This window comes from Neolamprologus multifasciatus, chromosome 12 (genome assembly GCF_963576455.1).
Source record: "Neolamprologus multifasciatus chromosome 12, fNeoMul1.2, whole genome shotgun sequence".
In the NCBI taxonomy this organism is placed as follows: domain Eukaryota; kingdom Metazoa; phylum Chordata; class Actinopteri; order Cichliformes; family Cichlidae; genus Neolamprologus; species Neolamprologus multifasciatus.
This window is the reverse complement of record NC_140450.1, coordinates 19,740,165-19,762,239: the sequence shown is the minus strand read 5'-3', so window position 1 is coordinate 19,762,239 and position 22,075 is coordinate 19,740,165. Positions and strand designations below refer to the sequence as shown.

Here is a 22,075-nt window from a genome sequence, read left to right as displayed (position 1 = left end):
TATCGTGTAGAAAAACAGTTAAATATGTAACTTCTTTACACTGACAGAAAGGGGAGTTTCACTGGTCAGGCCACGATGTAAAATGAGTTTGACACCCGTCACTAAAGTATGAACATTTGACAGAAAATCGTCTTTGCCTATTAGGTTTGGCCTATCTGCTACTCCGTAGAGAGGTGGAGCAGTCACGTGATCAGAGATTTTGATCGAGGAGTTCCTGGAACAAACAAAACAAACAGCAGCCTGGCAGCGGACGTGGTTGTCACTGCGTCTCACTCTCTGGGACGAGTGGAAATTTGATTTCTTATTATGTGAGCAGCAGCACGGAAAACCGAGAGCCGCTGGTAAATAAACAACTCAATAGAAACACCGCCTAACGGGCGAGTGGCTCGGCGTTAGCGTAGCTTAGCCTTCGTACAGTGTCACCAACTGTACCTCCGTGGGGCTTCATGGTTTCGTTTTCCCCAAAATGTGCTGTCTGAATATTTTGTTCACGCGAGGTGGCCTGCTAATGTTGATATTCTCCGCAGATGAATCCTGTCAACGGAATATAAAAGTGTGTTTTGTTTACAGTCAGTGACTGTGTTTATCTTGTCAGCACAACTAGCCACGGGGTGCTTATCACAGGAAATACCTCGCTGTCTGTTCCAGCTAATGGTCGCCTGTTGTTTTTGGTATATTTAGATCACCTATAATGACTGATCAGCTGATCAGCGGTTTTCAGGTGATCGGCATCATTTCCACCAGGAAACTCCTCAGTCAGCTGTTTGTGAGAGTGATCTGAGCTCTAAAAACAGCTGATGCGGACACGAACAGACACTAAAAATGGAGGCTGTGAGACCAAAGAAGAACAAAGCAAAGGCCAGCGGAAAATCTCAGGTGATTAAACCAAGTACCTTACAGGTATTGTTTACCTTCTTCTCTTTTCACGAGGGAATGAAGGGCCTTCAAAGTATAAACGTCCCAAACAGAGTGAACATCCCAGTAAAATACATTTCTCTTCACATATAGGGACAGTTGCAGGTATCCACTTCGATACAGACAGGTGACAAGAATGAAAGTATTGAACCCGTGAACCATCTAGAGAGGGGATCTGCTGCTTTCCCTTGACAGTTTATAATCACTCATCATGGGCATGATTGTCATTGTAGTTTTGAGCTTTTAATGTTTGTTTTTTGTTTTTTCGAACTGTTCTTTTTCAGGTTTGATGATTGTACAGAATACATCTTAAATGAGTTTAGAAAAAATCAAGAATTAGGTACACACACTTGAATTTATTTTCGATTTTCACTAATCCACAGAATGTTGAAATTTTACATACAGGCTCTTACATATCCAAATAATATTAGCAAATTACACCTCTACCAGACACTTTTTGTGCCTATCAACAAAGATTCGGGGATAATTCTGGCTGAATATTTGACCACTCTTCTTGGCAGAATTGGTAGAGTTCATTTAAGTTACCTAGTTTCCTGTTCTTTTAAGCTTAGTCCACAAATTTTCAGTAAGGTCAAGTTTGGGGCTTTCGGGACTCGGGAGCCAATTCCAGAAGCTTAATATTAACCTGCTTTATCCATTCTAAAACAAATTTGGATGTGTATTTGGGATCATTGTCCATTTGGAACACCCAGCATTGTCCAAGTTTCAGCCATCTAGCTGTCGATTTGAGATGAAGTTGAAGTATTTTGAAGTGGTCCTCCCTCATTATTCCATCCACTTTGTGCAATGTACCAGTACCACTGGCAGCAAAACAGCCCCAGAGCATGATGCTACCTCCACAAGACTTGACAGTTGATACAGTGTTCTTCAGGTCGAAAGCTTCACCTTGACTTCTCCAAACATACCTCTTGTCATGTTACTTTAAAACCAGAGAGCATTTGGCCTCTTCATGTAGGCAGCTACAAATTTCAGTTGATCTTGAAGGTGTCGATTTTAGAACAGGAGCTTCTTTCTTGGACAACACCCTCGCAATGACAATGTAAAACTCACTTCACTGTGGACAGTGACACTAGTGTTCTAACACTTTCCCATTCATGGCAGAGCCACGTGAGTTTTGGTGGTTCCTGGGTTGTTGCTGAACATGCAATTTCCTGCCATCTGAGGGTAAAACAAATCACAAAGCAAAGAGGAACTATCAGTTATAGTCAGTAAGTATAGTAACCCCATCCATGGAACCAGAGAGGTTCAGTAAATTGGTTTGATTTTTTTGTAAATGATGCGAGTCATATGCTGTGGTTTTTTGCAGTGTCCAGGTCTCATCCCTGTTAAACCTTGTTGGGAGATTTTAAACTGAAAACTGAAATATTAGACACTCTGCCCCAGTCACCAAAACACCACACGGGTAGCTATCCTATGAAAAAACAGCTTGATCCCTGCTTGATCCTCTCAGAGACTTGGAGCGTGTACCAATGCAAGTTGAAGCTGTTGTGAAGGCACTTTGTTTTTCCTTTTTCTTTTTTTTCTTTCAGCCTGTACTTTTATTCTTTAGAGATTGATAATAAATCAAATGACTTGCAAAACACATAAATTTAACATACCACCATGATCCAAACAACAAAAATATCCATGATTACAAATGCAGATTATTTTTTGGCACATTCATAACAGTGTTTGTTCTGTACTCACATGACTATGGTCACATGTAAAAAGCTGTTACACAAGCTTGGTTGTCCTCCAAGGAGAAATTGATGCGTCATTGTTGATTTTTTTTTCTTTTTCTTTTTTTTTTTGCACACAGCTGGTCAGGAAGCAGAAGCAGGCAGAGGAAGACAAAAGAGCCCCAGCTCCCTCAGCTGTACCTGAGGCCTCCACTTCTGACTTCACTGAGATCCCCCTGAGTCTGCCCTATCAGGAAAAGGAGGAGGAGGAGAATAAGCTAGACACTGTTCAGAGTCCTGAAGCCACAGCACAGTCATCAGACCTGCCCTCTGAGAAGCAACAGGCAGAAAACACAGCATCATTGCTGAGTAAGACTCTACAGCCAAGTCTGAACTCCTCAACAGTGACATCACAGGTCACAGCGCAAGAGTCCAAAAAGGAGGAAGAGGAGGCTGATGTGCAGGAAGCTCAGGGGGCTGGGCTTAAAATTGTGCCACAAACCACTGAGCTTGAAAAGGATGAACAGTCATGGAATCAGCTGTGTGTTTTAACTCAGTTTGAAGCTTCAAATGTCCCAAGTGCCCCAGCACTGTATCCGTCTCTTCCTACACTAGAAGAAGCTTCAGTGATACAGTTCTGTGGGGAAGCTGTGGAAACATGTGGAAAGGAACCTGCAGTTTTGGCGCTTCCTGAGCAGGAATCTTCTCCTCCAAGTTTGCGGCCTTTGGAGTCCGTGGCCGACCTTTCTCGGAGCAAACTCTACCCAGAATTACCCAAAACAGCTTTAGAGGTTCAGGTGATCTAATGTACCATGAGATCAAATTTATTGCTAATGCTAAGTTTTATTTACAATAAAATGGTCTGTATTACTGTATTATTTCATCTTTTTGCTCTGTAGCCGTTCTCACTGGAGCAGCTGAGTGTTTGGGAGCCAGGCGGAGGGTTGCGAGCATGGCTGGAGGGGGTTGAGGTTTGTGCAGCACAGTTTTGTGCTCTGGCGCGGCAGGAGAAACACGAACTGACTGAACTGTTGCAGAACTACTGGCGCTGCCGCAGACAGCTGACCCAGTCGCACACACAGCTTCACACACAGTCATCTGAGTGCAAAAGCACACAGAATCGTCTGTGGAGCTTCAGAGATGAACAGCTCACACTTCAGGTGTGTTTTACAAAACATCTATAGTACAGAAAGATCAAATGTCCCACTATTGCATTCGCACTTATAATTTCTATCCTACAGGGTGTGTGTGCAGATCAGACAAAGGTATGTGGATATCACCGCTTCCAGCAAGCAGAGTTTAGTGAGAGTGTGCAGGCTGAGCTGAGAAGACTGTTTGAAGCTTGCAGTGAGCTGCTCCATCAAAAGGTCGTGCTGCATGCGTACACCGCTCTGCTGTCACGTCTGCAGGTGGAATCATACCTGTACAGTCTTATAAAAGGTGGGAAGAATTATTTTACCTGTACTTCTGATATTACTAGTGTAAAATGTATGTGTTACATCAGTTTTGTCTGTTGCTGTCTCAGATTTTCAGTTAGATGGCCAAACACAGCCGTGTTCTCTCCAACCTCTGAAAGAGGCCATCAGCGTCCTGTTTAGTTTCACACGAAGAGTCCTTGATGACACACAGTTCCAGTCAGACATCCATCACTGGCTTGAGAGATTGGTATACACACAAACCCCAAACCATTTTTCAAACTTACTGCCCCAGTGGTCAAGGCAATTTGATGTTGCAATCCTTCATGTGTTCCTGGTCTATTCTCCAGGTCGCCGTCCTGCTGCATGTTGGAGGGTCAGGGGAGCACCTGTACCTCCTGTGCCATCTTCTGTGCTGTCCTGCTGGGGTGGGAAAGTGGGCTGCACACTTCCTTCAGGTTAGTTAGGAACACACGCCTGTCATTTATCATTTTATCACGTCAATTGCTATACATACAGAGGAGTAGAGTTCTTCTTTATTATCTTACCCAGATCCAAGTTTGGGGGAACACCTCTGGAGTTCAGCAATTTATGCAAGCTCTGGCCATTTTAATGTCACCTGCCAGGTAAAAATGCAAGTCTCTACATGAGTTTCTTCTTTTCACCCACTGACTGTGAGCTATACACTGCAAATTATGCTTTTGGCTTCCATGAGAATCCAGGTCATCTTTTTAAGGGCCAACAGTCTAAGATCTCAGAATGTGTAGCTTTTTTTTTTGCTTGTTTTGACTCAGACATCGTGCAGAGTTCCTGGGCCACATGAAGCCGTGTGAGAGCCAGAGCTCAGGTGCTTTGGGACAAGAATCTGGCAACTGGACCTTAGTGGATGAAGGTGGAGAGGAGGTAAGTTTATTAATGTAACAATTTCATTTTGAAGAAAGAGGCACAGTTCACTTCTTTTTGCAATAAACAACAACAGTGAATCATTTAAAGTACGAGGTGCAAGTTAACCATTTCAGATGTACATTTGTACCATAGAAATTGTAAACATGACATGGCAATAAAAAGAAAATAGTTTTAAATTTTAAAAAAAGTTTTTTTCAATTGAACTTCTCATGCAGTATTGTTAGCTTATTTGTGAAAATAAAATTATTATTATTATATAAAATATCATTCAGAAGCAGCTGTAAATAAATGTAGGTACATTAACTCCTCACTGACTATTGTCTGCCCCGTAGATGGTTCCTTGGTGCCCTCTAGGTGAAATGTGGCCAGTTTTGGTGCATACATGCTTACAAAATAAGAGAAAGAAACTTCATCCTCTTTTATTTTTAAGGTTTTATGTATCAGAACACACAAAAAAAATTACAGGAAGTCAGCAGGTCTTAAAATTAGCACTCTTGTTCAGATGTAGCTCTACAAACCTCAGCCATCCTGCTCTTTTTTAGAGAGGAAACGCTTTCCTCCGTGAACACTCCATGCCTGTTCAGTCTTCTCGTTGTACTGTCATGAACTTTCTTACTGAATAATGGATTTCTTTTCCCAGGTTAATTAGTAGAAACAAGTCCTTTTTTCTTTTCTTTTTTTTTTTTTAATCAATGCTGACGTCTTACCTCCTTGACATTGTGTTAACACACCTGAACGCTCCAGACCAGCTAACTGCCAGAACTTCTGTTTTTATAAAGGTGCTCATACTTGCCGATGATCAGTTAATCAAGTGCATTTGATTAGCAGCACCTGACTGCTATTTACCCTTTCAATTCCTGTGAAAGCAGTGAGGGTCTACTTGATATTTTTAGACACTGCTTCTCCATTTTAGCTTTGGTTTTGTTAAATAAACAATGACATGGTGTAGTGGGTCATCTGAGGTTGTATTTATCTTATTTTAGGACCTGCTAAGCAACAGGTCTTAAAATCAGATACATTTTCTATTATGTTTATTGGAAATAACCAATAAGTTTTTAAGAAGTATCAAAATGTTATAGTCTCTGAAAATAGGGTCTCTTTTTCTTGTTTTCTTTCACCAGTTATGATGCAGGCGATAATAGATTTTCAGTCTGCTTGTTTGTAAAGAAGAGCTGTCACAGATTGTAAATTTGTAGAGAGTGCTTTTTAAAACAAAATGTTCTGGTCTGTCTTCTGATCTTGAGTCACATCAATGATCTACAGAGAAATTGTGCTAAATGAACACCTATGACCATTTAAATATCAGTCTGCTGGCTTAAAACCACAACTGCTGCCAGTACTAATGTGTTGCCTAGGAACTGTGGTGTTTTCAAAGCTTTTAAAAGTCACATTATTTTAAAAAACACATTTGTGATTATTTTTCAACATGTTATTACTGTGTACTGTTAAAAAAAAGCAAGTAGCTTCTGCTTTATATTTTGCCAAAAAAACAAAAATTAAAAAATGCCAGTCGTAGCATATTGCAAATACACGCAACATGTAGTAAGTCGGCCCCTAACGACATTGTTGTCTTCTGTGTTTAGGATGAGGACCCAGAAACCAGCTGGTTGCTACTATGTGAGGAAGATCTGATTTTATTGATTACCCAGTTCCCCTTCCAGCAGCTCTACTCATACATGCTTGGGATGAGCAAGCAGGGTAAGAGAGTCAGTTGACCCATCTGTCTGTTAGTTTGTTTGACTCACGGTGTGAACTAACAGGTGCGTCTGTCCCCAGGTGTGTATGAGCCCCAGGCCTGCTCCAGTCAGAAGATGATGCGGGTGTTTGCTTTCGCTTCCTCGCTCATTGAAATTCTCGCTCTCGGCCTACAAACCTATAACAGATCCCGATACAGACAGCTAGTCAAACGAATAGGGCACATCATACGGTCAGTTCGCCAAGCACATAAGCAGCTTCTATGTCCTGACACTTCTCAGGCCATATCACAAAGTCAGAGGATGCATTAATAAAATGTTATGTTTGGCTTTTCTTTTCTGCTCTCCCCCAGAATGACAGTTTGCTATGTGAGTGATCACTGGGCCCAGTACGTGAGTGTGACTGATGCCGCTGGATCTAGCTCTCAAGTACACTCTCTGTCTTTGGAAAAACTGCAGATAGAATATGATCATCTTTTCCTCCGAGCTGTTTTACATGTACTCAGAAACAAAAGGTGAGGAGTTAGCCTCAAGTTTCCATTTTAACTGGGAGCAATTTACTTTACAGACTTTGATATTTGATATTTATTTTGTGTGTTCATCCTCCACAGGCTGGGCATTTGGTTGTTTATGTCTGAGATGCCATATGGGACTTTGTCCAGCTCCATGCTCTGGAAGATCCTTTATGTTATGCAGAGCGCAGAGACTGCAGGGCTAGAAACACTCAGCACAGCTGGTGACACATACTCCTGCATTCAGGCTCTCAGAGGTACAATTAAACACACATAAGATACACAAAATTTTAGCTTTCACATCCTTAAAACTTGCCTGTTGAATATGTTAATGCACAGAAGTGTCCACTCAGTTTCATCATCATATTAAAAAGGAACTTTTTAAAATATCCCAAAAACATTCAATTTGAGCTTTGAACAAACTTGTTAAACTAATTTTCTATTGTGCTTCTTTCCTGGATCTAAAGTTACATCATGTCGGTCTTCTTAGTCTGGAGTTGTCATTGTGATTTTATTTTTTCTCTCGGATACAGACCCACAGCATCAGGCGAGTTTTGAACAGTGGCTGTGTGAGGTGAACAGCTCTGACGGCATCTCGCTCCTCACTGCATTAGCACAAATGGCGACACCCACTCAGCGCTCTGACTCACAATTCATCACCACTATAACTCTCCTGATTTACCAGGTAGGGGGGGCTAATTTTTCTGAAACTAGTATCAACTTTGTAACACAACACAATTCATCATCCCTGATTAGGATCTGTACTGTCTCCACCTGACATCCATTTCCTCATTTTTGCTTCAGGTCTCTTATGTGAGTGTGTCCACCAGAGAAACCTACTCCAAGGTGGGGAGGGAGTTACTGGCTGCTATAGCAGCAGCCCACCCATATGTTATCTCGGTGCTCCTTGAGAGACTGAGGGACACCATACAGACTGTGGGAATGGTTGGTATTGTGATTTCATATTAAAGGTTTTAGCTGTACATAGTTTTTAGTCATCAAATGTTGCATTTGATCCATGTGACACTCGTGTGTTTTTATTTGCATGTTTCGTGTGTGTGTAGGTGGCTTTGTACTTGTGTAAAGAGCTACCTCTGAGTCTTTGGCAGCCGCAGCAAGAAGAAATATGCGTGATTGGAGCGTGGCTCCTTCAGCATCCTCTGTCAGCTGTAGAGAACCGGCTGGCCTGTGTCATCCTTGAGGGTCTGAACTGGGGGTTCAACACTCAGGTAGAGAGGATGTCTTAGACTCCTGACAGTGCGTTCATGAGTTTGTCACTACCAACCTTCACTAACCTTGTTTCCTTATGTAGGATGGCTCTTTGTTCCTGCCTTCAATTCTCCACAATGAGGTGGCACTGCTGGTGGCTGAAGCCTATCAGAAGTACCTTACAGACAAACCATACAGTGGGCTCATATCAGAGGGAATCAAACAGGTGACACATTTACACTTGCCTCACATCTGCTGAAGTCTTTAATGCTTATTTCTGCATTACACATCATTCTCTCTCTTTCGATCTCCTTTCAGGTCTCTTACCTTGCAAGTGTCCTTCGTTTGGGCGTATCTCCTGAAGCATCCTTTAGTCAGTGGGCATGGCAGCTGCTGCTGAGGCTGAAGCTTCATGGCAATTCTCAGAACCCTAAAGGAGCCTGGGTGGTCCCTGCTTTGGCATCCAACCCACCTCCAGAGCTTACGCACTCTCCTAGCATGCACTCTGTTCTGAGGGCTGTAAAAGCAGGCATACCGATTGGATGCTACCTGTCCATTGCAATGACAATCGTGGGACATAGGTTTGTATTCACACACTAGGAGAACATTTACGGCTGACTTACACATTGTGAAGGATTGAACTGGTTAGAGATGGGTGTAGTTTTTGAAAACTCAGCCTTGTTTTACCCAAGAAAGGCAAAAACAATTTGAAAATAATACAAAATATGATAAAATAATTTAACACAATTTGATATACAAATATTAATGAATTAATGTTGCAAATAGAACTCTTGCTTTTCAGCAAAAGTGTATCAGGGGCTAATATAGCTACAGTATATTATGTAAGGTGTAGATGCGCGAGGTTTCTAACTTTAGTTGTATGGCAATCACATGTATAAGTTGAATAATCTTGTGTGGATTTTGTCTTTATTTTTTCAGCCTGGAACATTTCTGTACTGATGGTGTTGGCTTGTTGAAAAGTCTGATTCAGTCTCGCCATCTGAGAGCTGCTGTGCATCTGTTAGATAACATCCTACCCCCAACCTATCCTCTTAGCTACTACCTGCTCAACAACGCTCAGTAAGAAACAGGCATCCTTCGTAACACATGTAAAATCTGCAGCTAACTCGAGCACTGACTTTATTCCGACATCTCTTGTCTTGCTCTTTGTTAATGGCAGGTTTGTAAGCTGTATTCAGTTGTTCTTGCAGTACGACAGCGTGTGTCCTCAGGGCATGACGCAGCAGGTCACGCATCGAGTGGCGCCACTTCTCACTGGAACCAGTTATGGAGACAACGTCCGTCTGCTGAACAGTGTCATTCAGGTGCATGGTGAAACTTTTGTGCATGTTGTGTGCAAGATTCCTGAATTTATATGAGAAACGATGAAAAAAAAAATATGGAAAAGAAGCAGATTTTAATTATTGTGTGTCTGGGAAAATGCAATAATGTGCATTTATTTTTTGTTGTTTAAATTACTATGAAACAGTAATTAAATTACCAAGTCTTTTCCTCACCCTCGACATTGCTGCCCCTCTCTAAGCCTTTTCTGGAGGTTTCTTCCTGTTAAAAGGGAGTTTTTTCCTTCCCACTGTCACCAAATATTGCTCATAGGGGGTCATCTGATTGTTAGGGTTTTCTCTCTATTATTATAGGGTCGACACCTTATAATATAAAGCACCTTGAGCTGACTGTGGTAGTGAATTGGCACTATATAAATAAAGTTCTATTTAATTTAATTATTCGGGGTAGTTGAACAAATTTTGAGGCAGCTAAACCATGTTAGAAGGGTTTTTACATTTAAACACACTCAATAATTCAGTCCTTATTACTTTGGGACTCATTACTCATTTTCTAATTCATCTTTCAGAGTCATGTGGTAGAAAGTTCGAAACCAGGCCTTGTTGGAGCTGCAGCAGTTCTGGAGTTTTGGGTGGGAATTCTGACTCAACAGAACTTGTGGTACAGAGACAAAACAGTCCTGTTCCTCATGGATCAGATCTGCTGCGCTGCCTTCACTTACCACCAGGAGGAATGTGTCCAAAAACTCCTGTACCAGCAACATAAGGTATTTACAAAGTGATGTTTGATTTGCATGATTAAGCAACCTCTGAACTTCACATTAATATTTAATGAGACACAAACCAAACAGACCGGGAATAAGGTGAGGAAAGCTAATTAGCAGCAATGTTTGGGGGGGTTTCTGTTTTTTTTACTGTTTTTCATACTTTCTGCAGACTGCTTTGGGTTATCATGGAGACCGGGGTCTGCTCTCTTCTCTGGTTGGCTGGATTTCTGGAAATGCCACACCCTCCTTCATCGAGGGCCAATCCTTGAGTGCTGAGGTGAGAGACAACAAGGCAACAGCCGCATGTGTAAATACAATTGATCACATTAGTAGAATTCTCCATCCTCACTGGCCTGTTAACATTTATGTTTTCTTTAGATCTGGTTTGCCTGGATGGTGCTGAATATGGAGGGTGTGTTTGAGGAAGATTCTCAGCTGAGGCGCTGTGTTGAGCATGAACTCCTGTCAGAGTTTAATATCTCCCCCGAACAAGCCTTAAAGGTAGACAGTTTATCAGTAATAGGTTCATTATCTCATCACATGATGTGACATTTTACATCCTTCTTCAGAGAAGATGTACTCTATGACCTTTGAATAAAAGTGAACAGACTTTGCAAAACTAAAGAGCAGAAATATCATAGAAAGTACTTAGGATCCTGGTCTACTGCTGTTCAATGATTTGGAGTGTTGTGTTTAGATGATGTTAACAATATTTCTGTTTCTGAGCCAGAAGGCTCAACAGAGGCTTAAGTTGCCGGTAGCCCCGTCTCTGCAGAGGCTTCAGGTATATCGTTGGGCATATCAGGCCGCAGCTACACCACCTGATCACCCCCTCCTACCCCTCATCTGGCAGAAATTCCTGCAGCTCTACCTTAGACAGCCTGGACCTGAGTACGGGTATGATAAACATGCTCATGTGTTATGATCCCCAGTCAAAGAAAGCAGAGAATAGGCAGAATCTGTATCTATCTGTCCATGTGTCTCTAACAGGCTGGCTGCAGGAGGATGTATCGGCAAGAGGTTCTTCCAGGCCTCTTCCCAGGCTGCTTTCCTCCGAGATCTGAGGCAGAGAATACAGGAAGTGTCTGACTTCCACCACGCTGCCAGTCAGGCCCTCCGGGTACTCCCACCAAACACACCCTCATCAGACCAGGGTGACGAAACCCCCAATAATCCCGGGCCACCTTACCTCACTTCTCCTCAGCTACATACAGAACTGGTCAGGTATGGTGCTGATCCTGACACAGAGCTTTTATAAAATCTTTCTTATTTTTTGTTTAAAGATCATTTCCTACATTCCAGGCTATGGCAGGCTCTAAATTCTCAGCTGCTTGTTTGTTTGTCTACAGGTTGTTTGGAGTATTTTCTGTGTGGCTGGATGACGAGACTCTGCAGAAGCAAGAAGTGTATCTTCCCTCTCTTCCTCCAGAGTATGAACCACACAGACTGGCACAGGTCATGCAGCGGCATCAGGTGAGTATAATTTTTTTTTAAATATATATTACAATATATTATCCATTTATTAATTGTTTTTGTTTTGTGTTGTTTTTTGGGGGGTTTTTGTAGGAACTTTGGCTGGAATATGTGGACCAGGAGCGTCTACAATATGATCAGAGGGAAGTTTTGTCTCTTTGGAAGAAGGTGCAGAGTGAGCCAACATTCCTCCAGACTCAAACCTCTGGTTTCACTGACTACACCAGCCTCAGCAATGGTACGGAGCCAAGCTTTATAGCCAAACGATTAAGCAGGGGTTAATTTAAAAAAAAAAAAAAAATACAGATACCAAAAATGCAATTCTGTAAGAAGTTTATATACTGTGTGTCAGCTTCAGAACAATAAATAATATATTCTCTGTTCGAGATATTTTTCACAGGAGACATTTTCACTTTTTATTTGTTAGTGTTTTTCCTGCTATTACATGTCAGAAACTCTCCTGTAATGAAGAATTGTTCTCTTGTTGATTTAATTCCCTTTTCTCCTTTATCTTTGAGACCAAAATTATGTAGACCAACTGTACACACGTGTATTTGTTTCACTTTTCATATGTGCCACAATCTACTTTTACTTCCAAATCTAAAAATGCTTGCATTTGATATTGTCTTAATTCAGCAAGGGAGCGTATCCTGTCCAATCTGCAGAAACATCCAGTTCCCCATTTAGCTCCTGAACTGCATAAGCTGAAGTCACCAGTACCTGAAGTGCCTACCGCCTGTCTCACTGACTGTAAAGCTGCCTGTAAACTGTTAGAGCAGGACCTCAGCATTTTGCAAGATCAAGCTAGGTATGTGTAAATCATAAAATAAAAGTTTTTATTTTTAATTATCTATAAACATAAACAAGCCGCATGCAGATTCCCAAATAATTTATCTTGGCACCAGGATTGCTGTAGCACGTGAAGCCCAGCAGGTGGCAATGGAGCAGGAGCTGCTGGAGAGCCTTCCTTTACTGTTTAAGAACCGACCAGAGCAAGTCACCATGGCCCTGGAGTGTAAAGGGAAGGGTGGACAGCCATGCCAAGGAGCTGCAAACATCACTGTCACAGTAAGACCTCTCACACTGCAGGCTAGCCACGTTTTAAGTTACAGCTTTGGTATGTTTTATTAATCTATGTGTGTGTGTGCCTGTGTGTGTGTAAATTTGTAGTGTGAGCATGTGCAGAAGCAGGAGGCAGTGCAGACTCAGATAACATCACTGCGCAGGGACATCAAAAAGCTTCAAACCGATGCTATGGCTCCGCCACCTGAAATCCTGGCCCAGGCTGCCGTTCACACTGAAAACTTCATCACGTCAGTACAATCAGATTTTATATCATTCATATCAAGATGCATTATATAATGTATAGAATTTTCCATTTGACATATATGAAGGTAGATGGGGAATGTCTTGACTCACGTGCACCTTGTTTCATGGTCTTAGGGCTTTGGTGAATATGCACAAAGCACAAAAATCTCCTGCAGTCCAGAAAGTTGGTGTGTCTGCTTTTTACAAGGTGGTCTCCTTTGTATGTGAGGACACGCTCCGTCATCCACCAACTCGTCAGTACCTGTCTTCATGTGTGGAGGTACTGGGACAGGTGTGTATATGCTCTAACAAATACATGCACATATTGCAGAGTAGCAGTGTTTTTATTTATTGTTGTGTGGAATATATAAGTACAAATATAGAACCCTATATAGAATAACCCTAACCACCTTGAATAGAGGGCATAAAGCATTATTGTGTACATAAAGAACACACATCATAGATATGTTGGATGGATTAGCTGCGATTAACTACTCAAATTAAAGTGTATTTAATTTTGTGTGTAGGTATTTATCCAGGGAAATGCAGAGGAGTGTGGCCGTGTCCTGAAGACTATCCTGGAGCAGCGGCGGCTTTGCCCTCTCATTTCCCCCTTCTTCACTCCCAACGCAGCGCCCAGTCAGCTGGTGTTTCTCTACCAAGATGTCGTGACATCGCTGTCCCTCGACAGCGCCGATGTCGTTTTCATGCTTCTCACTAAGGTTAGTCCACATGCAAGTGGAATGGAGAAATGGGATGTATACACCTCAAACCACGTGCCAGTTGCAATGTCCACTTCTGACTCTTTTCCCCTGCAGTTTGATTTGTCTCAGTGGCTGAATGAAGCCCATCCTGTGTTTTCGGAGAGGACACGTTTGCTGGAATTGGTCCATGGAGCTCTCTGCGTCTGCGGCCGAGACCCCGAGCCTGAGTTTCTCACGCCTTTTCACCTTTTCACCAAACACTGGACCTGGCTTTTACGGCATCATTTCCCCGACCATTACAGCGATTGCCTTCGCCTCCTCATGACCAGTGAGTTGATCTGTTCTGAAGTGATAAATTGCGATTACCCTCAATTTTTTTTTGTCATTTCTTTCCCTTCAGTGTAGTAAAGAATGAAAATTTCCTTAAGAGACATCTTTCTTGGACTCTTATATTAAACAGCCATTTTTCCCTTCTTGCACATCACGTTAGACCCTGACTGCTATTTATTTTAGAAAATGAATCTAAGAAAATGCATTAATCTTCCTGAAAGGATGCAAGTTACGATTAAACTGATTAATGAAAAATGAAGTCAGTTCATTTTGAACAACAGATGCAAATTTATTGTCCGTGTCAGTGAGTGATTCATCATTGTTTGGCTTTTGTTTTTCTGGTTTTTGTTAAGAGATTATTCCAAATGGAGCCGCTGATGTCAGCTGTGATTACAGAACTAATCAAGAATAATCAGTTTGGGTGTTTTGTTGGGAACTTCTTCAACAGAAGGATTTTTTTTAACCTCCTCAGGCTCATCCAACCAGCTGCTCAGTCCGGAGTGCTGGAAAGTGACTCTGCGAGTGCTCGGCTGTTTACCTCCATCCCGCAGCACCAAGGGCAAAGCTGAAGCAGCTGTGTGCAGCACTGAAGTCTCCACCCGTGGTGTCGCACCCCCAGCCTCCACCTACAGGTCCCCCATCACCCTCTCTCCTCAGCAGGTAGTCTTGGCGTTGTAAATATGTGATTCACATCTCTATTAAGAGTCAGCATGCTGCGCGTTAAGCCGAAGTTTCTTGCGAAAATGCTAGTTTGTGTTTTTGTTCAGTTTTATGACGCTTAAATCTTCGTTTTTGTATTTTATTTGTTGCTAACAGGTGGATGAGACAGTCGATTGGCTGAGTGACTACTTTTTACGAAGTCGTCTCAGTAAGACGGACCTCCGCAGCTTCGGCCTCTATGCTTCCTGGACTCCCTACATCGAGGACGTCGTTTCCTTCTGGGACCATTTGATCAGTTGCCTCATCAATGTGCAGCTCAACAGCTGCGCCCGAGAGTCAGTGGGCAGCAGCAAAATAATGAAAGGTAGCTGCAGATTATTAGCTTACATTCATGTCAAACATCTGATCATTTATAGAGTTTAACTTCTAGTTTTGTGCATATCGGTTGTAATGCATCATTGTGAAAAAGAAATATGGCACTCTCACAGCTCTGCAGGACCTGCACAGTAAGACTGTGAAGTTATTTAAGCCATGGATCTTTCCTGTGGACGCTGGCGAGGGCGGGTAAGTGTCTCACATCTCAGACAGGAACAAAGATCTGCTATCAGTTAGCAAGAGTTAAAACAGATGTGAGCATAGATAGAGCAAATTTTAGACAGGGCAGTTATATAAGCTGATCTTTCTTAGTTTTCTTAGTTTCTTTTCACAGGGCAGTCATTAAAGGTTATAGTCATTACTTAACTGAATTGAATCTTTCAAACCTCTGAATCACTCTACACATTACCCAGAATAAAGCACTTCTGTAGCATTGTTCAGAAAAAAAGAATGCATTAATTATTTATTGAATGGCACACAAGAACGTCAATAAAGTATGTCCTTTACATCTCATTGTCATTAATAGAAGGGACCTGATAGGTGAATCTGCAGTTTGATTCTAATTTTAGAGGACAAACCAAGAGTAACAGCAAATTATGGACAAATAATCTCAATAACTGCATCTTTATCTCAGTAACATCAAGTGTTACCCCTGGCTGGAGACGGATGCGAGTGCAGCAGGATGTATGGTTGGCCTCTACATTCAGATCACTGACCTGCTTCATCACAAGTTCAGAGGCAAGTATGCACAAGTAACAGTTTAAGCTGCAGTGATCTTTGTCGTCTGTGCTGTAATAACACGGAGAAGCTAGAACCATAAAGGATGTGTTTACTTACACGTTGTGTGCGTGTTTATGTTGCAGATCGTCTGCTGCCTGGTCAGAGGGGTGCTCTGTGGCTGTGTATGATGCAGTATTGTGAGAGCTGTACCTCACCACGCACACCGGAGTACCTGCTCTACCTGTATCACACACACCTACGCAGCCTGCCCTGGAGACACCTGCACCCTGACACTAAGCTCATGGAGCAACTCTTCAGTGTGAGATACTTTGCCCCTAGACCCCTAACACCTCACACTGATTTAGACATGTATGTCACAGGGAAGCTTGTTAACCTGAGACCATGATCCTTGGCCCCAGCTTCTATTAGTAGCCTGCACTTACAGAAATACAGTCACAGCTCCTTGTTCTTGGAAAAAAGCTGTGTCTCAAGGCCCCTATCAATCAATCTTTGAAGGCCATCCTGTGGAATCTATTAGCATAGATAGGATACTTGAATTCATAATAATAAAGGTCTGATTTAAAGATTGAAAATAATGCATGCTTATCTGTGAACACTGAAGAGTAGTAGAAATTGATATTGGAAGCATGAAGAAGGTTACCAAGCAACCTATTACATTATTCAACCTAATATATTAAACTTTAAACACTTTTGATATGTGTGCATCATTATGGGGTTTAATACTCCTACTACTGAGATGTTTAATGATTTGTTATAAATAAATGCATCAGTGTATTGATATTTACACTGTTATAGCTACTTTCACAGTAACAGGAGCCTAAAATGTGCATTTTGCATTTACCTTGCATTAAGTAGATGTTGCAACTGATACTTTGAATACAGTCCAAAGCAAAAGGGTTTGATTTGTTTGGCGCTTTTTCGATTACTTGCGCTTCTTGTGCCTACAGGTGGAGAGAGGAAGTCCCAAGAGCTGCTTCCTGTTTATGGGAGAAGTGTTATGTGACGTTAACTGGGTCAGCGTCCTGAGTGACCACTTACAAACACCTCCCGGCTCCACAACATATCCAGCTGTGTCAGAAATGGCCACACAGAAAGAGTCGCACACTATGTTGGTATACCTGCTCTACATGCTCGTTTTTCTGGCAAAGGAGGAACAACTCCTGAGTCAGCAGGTGAGTTCAGGCTAGTGTGGTGTCGCATCAGAATCAAGAATCAGACCTGTTTCCTTTTTTCAGTCATTTTTCTTCTTTTTTTTTTCCTATTTAACCTCCAGGACTCGCCTCTGTTCAGTCTGCTGGTTCAGTCCACATCTCTACCCTGGCACAAACTGGACCTGTCCTCGTACCAGAGCATTCTGGGATACGTTAGCACCCACTACCCTCCCTCTTTGCTTCTCAGTGCTGATTCTGCACCTCAGCTGCTGCTGAAATCACTCCGTAGTGCTGCTGGGCTCCACCCCTGCCCCGGTGAAGCTCCACACCAGGTGAGACATTACAATCCTGTTTGTTTTCTGCATCAGATTTGTTAAGGTGCCGTAAATCTCTTAAGGCAGGCTAAACCAGCAAATGGATTACTCTGAGAACGTTTCAACTCTTGCTTTTGACTTGATCAAACCAATGACAGAAAATTATAAAATATAATTATTAGAATAGTATTATGCTGTATAAAATATATGGCTTGTGTTGAAGAATATAGGAATTTTTGAACAACTTCTATTACTGTCAGCATCTCGAGTTCACTAAACTGGCATGCCTGCTATAAAAGTGCAAGGTTTGGAACATACACATGAATCTTAAACTTAAGCAGTTGCAGCTTTCAGGGAACTCAGGATGTAAGTCAGAGCCTTGGTCTGGGGCAGACTGACAGGAAAACTCGCGTGTTTCATGGCAGAGCTCCTTGACCCAGAATCCTACCACAGAGCCACTGTGGTGTCCATAACACTCAATCTGTGTAGTTGCTTTAGATGTATGTTTGCAGTACGACATTTTATACATAATCTGATTTTTTTCCCCAAAATATCCAGTGTCCAAAAAATATATTGGCAAGCTCTGTACAATCCTTCTAACTTTACATACGACTGTTTCAGGATCTAGCAGAAATACATGGAAAAAGCTGTGAAACAAAGAATACATTTAACATAAAGCATGAAACTCACTGTAAATGTAAAACAGACATATTTTACTTATTATCTACAAGGTTTTCCTCTCACAGTAAGGAGCAATAAACAGTTCCTCACTAGTCTAAAAAATAGTCTAATTTTTTGACAAAATGCGATCGTTTACTTCCATTTATTGTGGGCTTGGTAATTTAGGGCTTTTTACAATTTTCTTTAAACAGTTATTTTCCAAGGGTGGAATGATTGTACAGCATCTTTAATAACTTTAAAAAAAAAAACAAGAATAGGACTTAATGATGTAAAATAATCACGTCCATTTTCGGCCTGAATTCATTTAAAGTGTTTCATCTGTTTTAGCAGTCAGGAACCTTTAGTTTACCGAAAACTGATATATATTTTATAGTCAACAGTATAACAACAAATAAAAAAAGACGAAAAAACCCTACAATTTCTTTTGTTTTGTTTTTTTTTGTTTTGTTTTGTTTTTCATATCAGGAAGAGACGCTAAAGGCTGGAGCCTACATTTGCTGGTGTGTACAATCTCTGGTGACTCTGGAGCAAGGAGGCAGCATCACCCTCACCAGCCTGGAGGCTCAACTGGAAACACTTTTGGAGAGTATCATAACCTTCAACCCACCAGGTGAATTGTCCTCACCGTCTTGCTAATGAAAATCTTCAACCATCAGTAAAAACAGTCTTCTATAACAGAGATGTCAAACTCATTTTACGTGGTGGGCCACATATACAGCCCACTTTGATCCTAAGTGGGCCAGACCAGTGAAAGTTTAACTGAGCATTTAATCTCTCAAATATCTAAATATAATATAATAAATGTAATTGTAAGAAATAAATGTGTGAGTTTCAGTAAAAGAAAGAAAGAGTCTGTTAGCTCGCAGAAAATATCCCTTTGCTTTTTACTCTGAAGCTTTTTTATTAAAACAGGACTTTCTATTGTAAAGAATTGTTAAAAACAAACAAACAAACAAAACAGGAACCTTTCTGTGATTTTAATTGGGGTTTTTTTTATTTATTGTATTGCTTAATTACTTTGGTGTAGTATGATTGGTCATGGGGGAGGTCTTTATCAGTAGGAGAAGCTGCTAAACTTATAAAAATACAGTTAAAAGTCCAAACTGCATGCCCTCCTTTTTTTCAAAGCTGGGCCGAATTGGAGTCCTTGCCAGGCCAATTCTGGCCCTGGGCCTTATGTTTGACACTCCATTTCTACAGCCTTATTTCTACTCCTTCCTGTTCCCTTTCAGAGGTGGATTTGGAGCAAAGGCACATGGCGTTCTGCAGTCTATTCAGTGATGCTTTGGCTTTGCTCAACGGCGTGGGCGTCTCAACAGGCGAGGCACTCGCTGCCCATGTCATTACCTGGCTGGACAGGAAGGGGAGGGGCTTTCCAACTCTTCCCCTTCTCACAGCCTGCTCCCGTTGCCTTGCATCAGTGCGACACATGACACGCATCATGGAGGCATGCATTACAGGGTACTTCAACCATGGTAAGTAACAGTTTAGGGTATGCGGCCCTTTACTTCAGTTCTACCATTTCCCCTGAAAGTTGGTTTAGTCCTTTTCTTTTCAAAACATTTGAAGAGAACGAGAGGATGTCCGAAAATTGACTAATTTTTTTTTCCACATCCGTGATTTCAATTCAGCCGAGGAAGAGTCTGTAAGGTGGGGACCTGTGTTGGCATCGCTGCAGGTGCCCGAGCTCACGGTAGATGACTTCCTTTCTGAGAGCCAATCAGGAGGCAGTTTCCTGACGCTCTACGCCTTTATTCTGCAGCGTCTCAACAGTGAATACACAGCAGCCAATGAGAGGAGGACTCTGGCTCTAATTAACACTTGGACCAATCAGGTCTTTCCCAGGTTTGTCCCTTTTACTTGCTCTTGCGTAGCATGTAGCGTTTGTCCTCTGTGAGCTGTAAACATATGAACATGTTTCATTTGTCTCTAGCGGTCCGGCTGATGAAGCCAAGCTGTTTCTGTGGTGGCACAAATCCTTGAATCTTTCAGCGGAGCAGCTGCAGCCACAGGCAGGCTTGACTGAAGTATCAGGTGTGGTCTTGGGCCTGATGAGGTTTCAAACTAGGCTGCTTCAACTGGGAGAAGAAAGACTGAACTCTGGCCTGCTCGGAGCTATAGGCCTTGGAAAAAGGTCTCCTGTTTCTAATAGGTGAGCTGGCTTGCACATTAGTAAATCAAAACACCTGTAGTCCATAAAGAGTAAAAAATGTGTAAAACAAATTTACAAATGTTCATAACCTAACTGTTTATGTATACAATGCTTTAGGTTCAGGGTGGTGGTACGCAGTCTGGCAGCTTTTCTGTCCATTCAAGTGCCATCAGAGAGCGAGCTTCGACTTCAACCCACCACTGACTTGCAGCTCTCTGCAAAAGCACAGCAAGTATGCAAAAACCTGAAGTGTTTCATTTTCTAGTTTGTAATTATCACCTAAAAATAACTTCTTTTTTTCCTTTCCGATGGTTTCAGATGTTGGGGACGCTGGAAGCCATGCCCAGTAATAAGCAGTATGCCGAGTTAGAGGACTCTGTGAATAAGGCTGTCCAGTTCATTCGCTACCCAGGACATTGTCTCAAAGATGGACCCCGGCTGCTGGCCCTCCTAGCTAACCTCCTATACCCCGACCTCAGATACCTGCACATTATCCGCTGACTGTGAACTCACCTTCTACCTGAGAGTAAACAGTTTTTCAATAGAGTCAAAAATCCTGAAGGAGCACAAAGGTTTTAAGTGATGAAGACACTTGTTCTGAATTGCCTTTTTATTGTGTCAGCGGGGGACTTGTGTGACAGAAACTTACTCATTAAAGCTGACTGAACATTTGTGAGGAACAAACCTCTTGACTGCTAGAGTACAGTGAAGGAACACAGATCCGTCAGAAGTTTAAGCAATCATGTGTGCTAATCTTTGACATTTAGGCACTTTATTTTCTTCTGATGTTCATGCCTTGTTGCTTTTTGCATAAGTTGCCTGTTGATTTTCAGCTCCATCGGTCCTGTTCTTGATTTGAGAGGATGTTGCATGTATTTATTGAAGTGGAACTCATGAATCAGAATTCAGCAGCAGGCTCTGTGGGTGTGAGTTTCACACCTGTACATGGAATCTAACAGGAAAAAAAGATGAAGGGTCCACAGATTATTCAGAGGATGTTAAAGGACTCATTTAATAGACCTATAGGTTTGGTAGTACCTTCTTAAAATAGGGTGTGGGGCATACCAGGAATGCTGGTATTTGGGGTTCATTGCTTAACCTAAGTCTTGTTTTTTGCTGCTGATGCTTGCATATCCATGATCCGCAGTCTGAAATATTTCAATCCAAGGTACTGTATACAGTAGGAGGTGATCATGTCTAGTAACAGCACATTTGCCAGTATTATGTTCATTTCCAGCCAAAAGTGCTTTCCTTGTTCTGCCAAAGAGATGTTATTTTCATCTGCTCAGCTACTTAAACCTCCTTAACCGTGATCTCTGGTTGTGTCATCAGTGTCCGTTAAGTCCAAAACTACAGTCTGGAAAAGCGAAGTACAACTTGTCTTCCTTGTAGAATTGTATGTGCAGTGTTATTCAAATTGCTAATGGTATAACGAGGTTTTAATGCTGTTGAAGCTAGAACAGAACTGGACAGCTTTCTTACTTTAATTACTCCTGTCAACTCACCACTTCTGTTGCTCTGTGCCATCTCAGTAATCATCGAGCTGCACTTCAGCAGCCTGCAGCTCGCCTTATTGCTGTTATTATGTGGTGACTGTTAATGTCAAAAGCGTTTCTTTTTTATGAGTCAGTGATCAGGAATGGGTCTGTAAGGACTGCTGCAGGAGGTGTACTCCGTAACCAAGCAGAACAAAAGAGACATGACTGCTCAATAAAGGGAACTGAACACCTCACAGCTGGTATTTATCAATATAACGCAGCAATCTGGGACCAGATGTTGCACATGGAG

General features: G+C 41.9%; 1 protein-coding gene across 2 annotated transcripts; it reads left to right on the top strand.

Annotated features, from left to right (window-relative positions):
• The first annotated feature begins 163 nt into the window (after positions 1-163).
• On the top strand, positions 164-21,681 carry epg5 (ectopic P-granules autophagy protein 5 homolog (C. elegans)). 2 transcript variants are annotated; one of them, XM_085179734.1, is made up of 45 exons: positions 164-876; positions 2,735-3,385; positions 3,494-3,754; positions 3,836-4,034; positions 4,120-4,259; positions 4,360-4,467; positions 4,562-4,635; positions 4,804-4,912; positions 6,499-6,613; positions 6,692-6,842; positions 6,963-7,124; positions 7,221-7,378; positions 7,655-7,806; positions 7,926-8,066; positions 8,186-8,350; positions 8,434-8,556; positions 8,649-8,911; positions 9,270-9,410; positions 9,511-9,655; positions 10,201-10,398; positions 10,568-10,675; positions 10,777-10,899; positions 11,129-11,295; positions 11,389-11,622; positions 11,748-11,871; positions 11,965-12,109; positions 12,508-12,679; positions 12,777-12,939; positions 13,042-13,184; positions 13,315-13,471; positions 13,707-13,901; positions 13,998-14,211; positions 14,686-14,873; positions 15,030-15,237; positions 15,362-15,437; positions 15,883-15,986; positions 16,112-16,287; positions 16,937-17,161; positions 17,263-17,472; positions 18,601-18,745; positions 19,368-19,610; positions 19,767-19,980; positions 20,069-20,287; positions 20,405-20,519; positions 20,606-21,681. In XM_085179734.1, exons 1-45 carry the CDS (start codon positions 823-825, stop codon positions 20,786-20,788), a joined length of 7,761 nt encoding a protein of 2,586 aa, XP_085035860.1. In that variant the 5' UTR covers positions 164-822; the 3' UTR covers positions 20,789-21,681. The 2 variants fall into 2 exon arrangements, with proteins under 2 accessions (XP_085035860.1, XP_085035859.1); XM_085179733.1 differs by having other exon boundaries at positions 2,735-3,391.
• Positions 21,682-22,075: the final 394 nt, after the last annotated feature.

Bases quoted from the DNA above. Each gene is read 5' to 3' on its own strand.
- epg5 (XM_085179733.1), top strand. From the start codon at position 823: ATGGAGGCTGTGAGACCAAAGAAGAACAAAGCAAAGGCCAGCGGAAAA. The intron at 6,843-6,962 runs GTCAGTTCGCCA...GCTCTCCCCCAG, and splicing joins CGAATAGGGCACATCATACG to AATGACAGTTTGCTATGTGA. The intron at 11,872-11,964 runs GTGAGTATAATT...GGGTTTTTGTAG, and splicing joins AGGTCATGCAGCGGCATCAG to GAACTTTGGCTGGAATATGT.